Genomic DNA, 6,704 nt, shown 5'->3' with positions numbered 1-6,704 from the left:
TATCTTCTCAAAACTTCTGTCAAATAGAACTTTAGAATTATTGAACCCGACACTAAAGCATTTTTTTTTTTTTTGGTCCCCTCTCTTTCCATCTTTAAAGTCTTATATATGACGGAACAAGGTGACATCTGTTCAACAGCTAGCTAGAGAAGTAAGACATGGCAATTGAAGGTGGTGTTTCGGTGTTCTGCCTGATGGCTTTAGTGGTGTTTACCAGTACTACAAGCAGTGGAGAAGCAGTGAAACCCAGTCATTACTCAATGCCCTTTAACAGAACCAGTTTTCCACCCCATTTCATATTTGGAGCTGGTTCTGCTGCTTACCAGGTATATAAATCTTCATGCTATATGTTGTACATATATTACAGCTCAATTTCTTCCAGTGGATATACATACATATATACTTGCGGTTGCGGGGCATTATATATATACCTCAAAGTAAATAATAATATTTAACAAATTTTTTTTTTTTTTTGGGGATAAAATTTAATAAGTTCTTCATTTATAATTTATATATTGAGATCTGAATTTGATTTCTCAGTCTGAAGGAGCAGCTCTCCAATATGGAAAGGGACCAAGCATATGGGACACTTTTACTAGAAATCATCCAGGTTCTCTCTCTCTTTGTCTCTCTTCTACCTGAAAGTATTTCCTTCTCTAATCCATTCAATTAATGTCTCTTTATACACAATTATGCATAACGTGAAAGAAAGTAATTTTTTTTTTTTTTTGAGGTGCTAATCTAGTTTCTTTATGTTATTTATGAAGTACAAGTATAATTCTTCTTCGGTTCTATAAATCGTTTATTCTTGTTTGGAATTTATACTAATTAATCAGTCTTTTTTTTTTTTTCATCAATAGTTGTTTCATTGAAAGTAGAAAGGCATTTTTAATGGTAGATATCACTTTTAGAATTCAACATTTGCATGAATTATTTAACATTTAAATGTCAATGACAATGTTAACATTTTAATATTTTAACTTCCAATAACAAATGCTAACAAATATGATTGTTAAATTATAACATTTAAATTATGAAGTACAAGTATAAATTCTTCTTTGGTTCTATAAATCGTTTATTCTTGTTCGGAATTTATACGAATTAATCAGTCTTTTTTTTTTCTTTTTTTTGGGATCCTATACTAATTAATAGTTGAATAAGTAAGTTTAAGTGACAGCCCATTGTTCTTTTTTTTTTTTTCTTTTTTCTTTTTTCTTTTTTTCCGTCAATAATTGTTTTATTGAAGATAAAAAGGCATTTTTAATGTACATATCATTTTTAGATTTTAACATTTATATAGAGTATTTAACATTTAAATGTCAATGACAATGATAAAATTTTAATATTTTAACTTCCAATAACAAATGCTAACAAATATTATTGTTAAATTATAAATTCTATTTCACTGAAATAGGATCCACAATTTGCCAACAAAAAGCAAATCATGATATTGAAAGTAAAATGTAGTTATGGAACCCACATACTTTAATTTAATGGTGTGAAATCCGAAACTAAAAATTAACAATGCCAAATGTGCTGCTAAATTGACCCCGAATTTGTCATCTTTCATTGTGGACATCCAATGGAAGAACAATGTCAAAATTTAGAAATGACATTGGATGTTCATATCCTAAAATCAAAATTAAGGCAGGTGCTTTGTCATGTCTAGCTTTTTCTGCTAGATAGGACAGTTAATTTGCTTTGCTGGTTGACACCTTGCCGACATTGTCTAATGATAATATAATACATTACCAGTAAATTGTAATACAAAGTAATTTATCAAAAGATATTACACTAACAATTTAATGGTATTTATCTATACGAAAGATCAATTTAATTGTAATGGTTTTAAAATCATAACAATCAAATTAAAACAACTACACTGTCAAAAAAAATAAAAAAAAATAAAAAATGACTATTAAAAGAGTCTTCCTTACCATTTTTTTTTTCTTTGAATTTGTCATTTTCGTTTTACTAATGTGCTTACTAATTGAACGAAACATGTATTAAAAGTTTTTTTAGTTCAAAAGTTGGAACGCAAAAAATACTTTGGATATATCATTTTGTTTACCGATCTACTTAAAAAAAATTAAGGTAAGAAGGTAAACGTTTTCAAACTTTTTAATATTGTTTTCTCTGAGTTAATTCTAGTACTTCAACATTTTCTAATTTGGACAAGTTTTCCATGAATAATTCTAGTACTTTAACATTTTCTAGTAATTGTTGGACATGTTTTCCATGAATGGTAAGATGTTTGAACACAACTTTTTGGTCATTTCCATGAATAATCTAGTGCTTCAACATTTTCTAATAAATTTTTTTTTTTTTTTTTTTTTTTGGGGTAAGGACATTTCTAACAATTGTAGGGCATATTTTTCATGGATAGTAATATGTTTGTGAACAGAACTTTTTGATAGTCTTATCTTTGCAAAAGTAAACACACTTTTAGTACAACTCCTGTCGAAAGCATTATAAAATATAAATACAGTCAGCCAGCAAAGCTTTAGATAAAAACCAATGACAGATAATGACATATCTATGAACAACTAATGTACAACAAATAATAATAATAATAATAATAATAACATTGCCAAGATTTTTGTATGCAGTATGAGTTTTGCTATTTATTTTCACTAGTGATAAGTTGACAATTATCAATTTATATTGTATATTTTAATTAGAGAAAGTTAATATATTATTTTTATATTAAAACTCAAAAAATGAATTATTTAACTGTAACAATTTGAATTGTCATATGGTGTATAGATTTTATAAATCATCATTAATCAGTGGTGATAAATAGCATTTTTTATACGATAATGGCAAATCAACTAAAATGCTTGAGGGAATTAAAATTTTTATTTTTTTATTTTTTTGGTAATAATTAATGTAATTATTTGTTAAACTTAACGAATGAAAATGTTAAATCTTACGATTTATTATCAGTGATCATGATTATCAATAAGACCATTGCTAATATAGTTATTACTTATTGTTTGTTTCTAATTATGTATTGATTTTTATTCTAAAATTCTAATTTGGACAAATGAACTTTTTTAGGCAATCATTTACTTAAATTATCTAATGATATATAAATTTGACTAATGATCACAAATTTTGACAAATAGCATTTTTTTTAGAATGGTTATTAAAAAGTGGAAAAAAAAACAAAAAAACAAAAACAAGAAACGAGCTAAGCTTGACTATAATTATAACAATAATAACAACAATAATAATAGTAATCCAAGTAGTGAAATTTTCTATTAACTAAGATGCTGTTTCAGTTTGACTATGCAAGTCTTTTGACAAATTTAATGGTGATATCGCAGAGAAGATTAAAGATAGAAGCTCAGGGCTTGTAGCTGATGATTTTTATCATCGTTACAAGGTATTGTCTTGCCTCATAATCTATCATAGTTAAACACGAAATATTGCCAAAAAGTTGTCTACAAATATGTTCACAAATAAATCAAATTAATGTTATACAGGAGGATATAAAGCTTATGAAAAAAATTGGTCTGGACTCTTTCAGATTCTCCATATCATGGCCCAGGCTTTTACCTAGTAAGATCCCGTTTCTTGTAAACCTTAATTTTTGGACCATTTGAATCTCTAAAATGGTAAATTATGCCCGACCCACTTCACCCTGTAATTGAATGTGACAAAAAAAATTTAACCTTTTTATGTGCAGCTGGAAAAGTTAAAGGTGGAGTTAATAAAGAAGGAGTTCAATTCTATAACAACGTCATCAATGAGCTCCTTTCTAATGGTCAAATCCAATTTCCCTACCATCTTAATTTTTTTTTTTTTTGGGCACAAAAATTATCCTATTCTAAATTATATCTCTAACTATTTGGTCCTTTTCTATATAAAAGGAATAGTGCCCTTTGTGACACTCTTCCACTGGGATTTCCCACAAGCTCTTGTAGATGAATATGGTGGATTTCTAAGCCCTAATATTGTGTAAGTCACACAAGATTAAAGATCAAATTAATGTAACACGTCATAATTAATTAATACCCATACATTTTGCAAATGTGTTGTTATTATTTAAAACAGGGAAGATTATGGAGCATATGCAGACTTTGTGTTTAAAACATTTGGAGACCGGGTCAAGAATTGGGCCACATTCAACGAGCCCAGTTTGTTTTCTGTAAAGGGGTATGATGGTGGTGTATATGCTCCTGGTCGGTGTTCAGACTACGCTGGAAATTGCACTGCTGGAGACTCTGCCACTGAGCCTTATATTGTGGGGCATTATCAGCTTCTTGCTCATGCACAAGCCGTCAAAGTCTACAAGGAAAAGTACCAGGTTTGTGTACACTAATCTGCATCATTTATAAATAATATTAAAATCTCTACACTTCTCATTAAATTTTATATACTAACATGTTAATAAATAAAATTTTGATTGAGGACATTGTATTCTACAAGACAAAATGCATCAAATCTCCTATTAAACAACTTCAACTTACCTCCAAAATATGCATAAAGAAACAAATAATCGAACAATGTTATATATATATATATATATTACTATCCCTTATGCCTTCCTATGAGACTTGAACCCGCGTATTTGTGGGCACAGGTAAGGTGCTTAATCATTGGAGATACCATTTCGTCTCGAATAATAACATTATTTTTATATTATAATATTTTTCTTGTAGAGACACATAGCTTGATTATAACATTTGAGTACACGCAGGAGTCTCAGAAGGGAAAAATAGGAATAACATTAGTTACCAACTGGTTCAAACCAAAATTCAAAACAAAGTCCAGCCGTGAAGCTGCCTCGAGAGCCTTGGACTTTAATCTGGGATGGTGAGTCAAAGTTTTTTTTTTTTTTTTTTTTTTTTTTTTTTTTTTTTTGGGGGTGAAAATGGTGAGTCAATGTTGTTTGATTACCTACAAAATCATATTTATTAATCTTTATATCTCATCATGAGTTTATTTATTTCTTTCTCTCGTTTTATTTATTTATTGTTATACTAGATGTTTGGGGATTCAAATTCCTACTAAAAACAGTGAAAAATGTTTTATATATCTCCCGGAAATTTAACTAAATTAAAGTTTGATAACTTTTTGTCTTATCAATGAATTTGTAGGTTTCTTGATCCTATCACATATGGTGATTATCCCAAAACAATGCAATCAGTGTTGGGAAGTAGGCTGCCCAAATTCACAAAGGCTCAATCGGTCGCTATAAAAGGGTCAATAGATTTCCTTGGAGTGAATTATTATACTACCGATTATGCGGATGCTGCACCCCCTGCTACTGTGAACCACAGTTACTATGTAGATATGCAAGCTACTCTCACTTGTATGCTGATCAAAATTTTATATATATGTATATTTTGCGGCTTGGGGGGGGGGGGGGGGGGGGGGGGGGGGGGGGGGGGGGGTGTTTTGTGGTGGTGTGTTGAATATAGGAATTATAATCAATTTTCATTTTCTTGCCACAGCGGAGAAGAATGGAGTCGCAATTGGTCAGCGTGTATGTACTATACTCTCACTTAACAATTTTTTTTTTTTTTTTTTTTTCATTCAGCTAAATTTTATATATATATATATATATATATATATTATGCGATTCTAATTCATATTTGGTATCACAGACTGATGTCAGCTGGCTTTACATCTATCCGAGAGGAATTCAAGAGCTTTTGATATATATAAAACATAAATACAAGAATCCACCAGTATACATCAATGAAAACGGTAATAAAACATCCATTCAATAATCTGTTGTTGAAAATATAAAGAAATGTTTTTCATTCCTTTCTTGAAGATTAAGGTGAAGTCATTATATTTAAAAGTATACTCTCTGTAATATATAATTTTGAAGGTGTTGGTGAGGCAAATAATAGCACCTTGCCTGTGAAGGAGGCTATCAAGGATAGTATAAGGATAAGATACCTCCATGGCCATCTCACCTATCTTCTACAATCCATCAAGTGAGTTAATACAGCTTTCATGACATATATATATATATATATATATATAGAATCTTTCCATGCACAATTCTTCAAAAGCTGTCATTACATTAAAATTGTGCAAACATCCACACTTTAAAATCTATATATATATATATATATATACTTATATATATGTATATATGTACATATGTACATTTTTTTTTTATCAAAGGCATATATACATATATGTATTTATATACCATTAAATAATGTATCAATTCTAGAATAAACTTCTTCTTAATATTCTTATTAGAAATTAGAGACAAATTGAAGAAAAATCAATTTTAACAATTTGATGTCACTGTTTCTGCCTCTAGGTCAAAAAAGAAAAAGAAAAGTGTTTTGACTATATATATGTTGAGTATAAAGAAAGCATTAATAATTTTGATGTATACTTTTTGGCAGGGAAGGTGTTAATGTGAAAGGATACTATGCATGGTCATTTCTTGACGACTTCGAATGGGGATCAGGTTACACCCTTCGATTTGGCCTCACATACATTGATTTCAAAAACAATTTGAAAAGACACCTCAAGTATTCTGCCTACTGGTTGAAGATGTTCCTCCTCAAATGAAATAATATTTCATACCCACATTCGCCCTCTTCTTCCTCTCTTAAATAAGCTGGAGAAGTCTTCTTTCTTCACCATAAATCAATATCTTAGTAAATAGATTCTCCTATAATTGTATGTGGCACTTCAAGTGCTAATGCAAGTATTATTAATTTCTA

At 29.4% G+C, this 6,704-nt stretch overlaps 1 protein-coding gene across 1 annotated transcript; it reads left to right on the top strand.

The window, feature by feature from the left end:
* Positions 1-6,704, top strand: LOC107403726 (vicianin hydrolase). The gene is made up of 13 exons (XM_048469917.2): positions 1-326; positions 541-610; positions 3,330-3,388; positions 3,489-3,564; positions 3,692-3,769; positions 3,876-3,963; positions 4,060-4,312; positions 4,706-4,821; positions 5,106-5,320; positions 5,463-5,494; positions 5,616-5,718; positions 5,846-5,954; positions 6,381-6,704. Exons 1-13 carry the CDS (start codon positions 159-161, stop codon positions 6,547-6,549), a joined length of 1,536 nt encoding a protein of 511 aa, XP_048325874.2. The 5' UTR covers positions 1-158; the 3' UTR covers positions 6,550-6,704.

The sequence above is a fragment of the Ziziphus jujuba genome, chromosome 1 (assembly GCF_031755915.1).
Source record: "Ziziphus jujuba cultivar Dongzao chromosome 1, ASM3175591v1".
NCBI lineage: Eukaryota > Viridiplantae > Streptophyta > Magnoliopsida > Rosales > Rhamnaceae > Ziziphus > Ziziphus jujuba.
The sequence above is the reverse complement of the archived record's forward strand: the minus strand, read 5'-3'. Positions and strand labels throughout refer to the sequence as shown.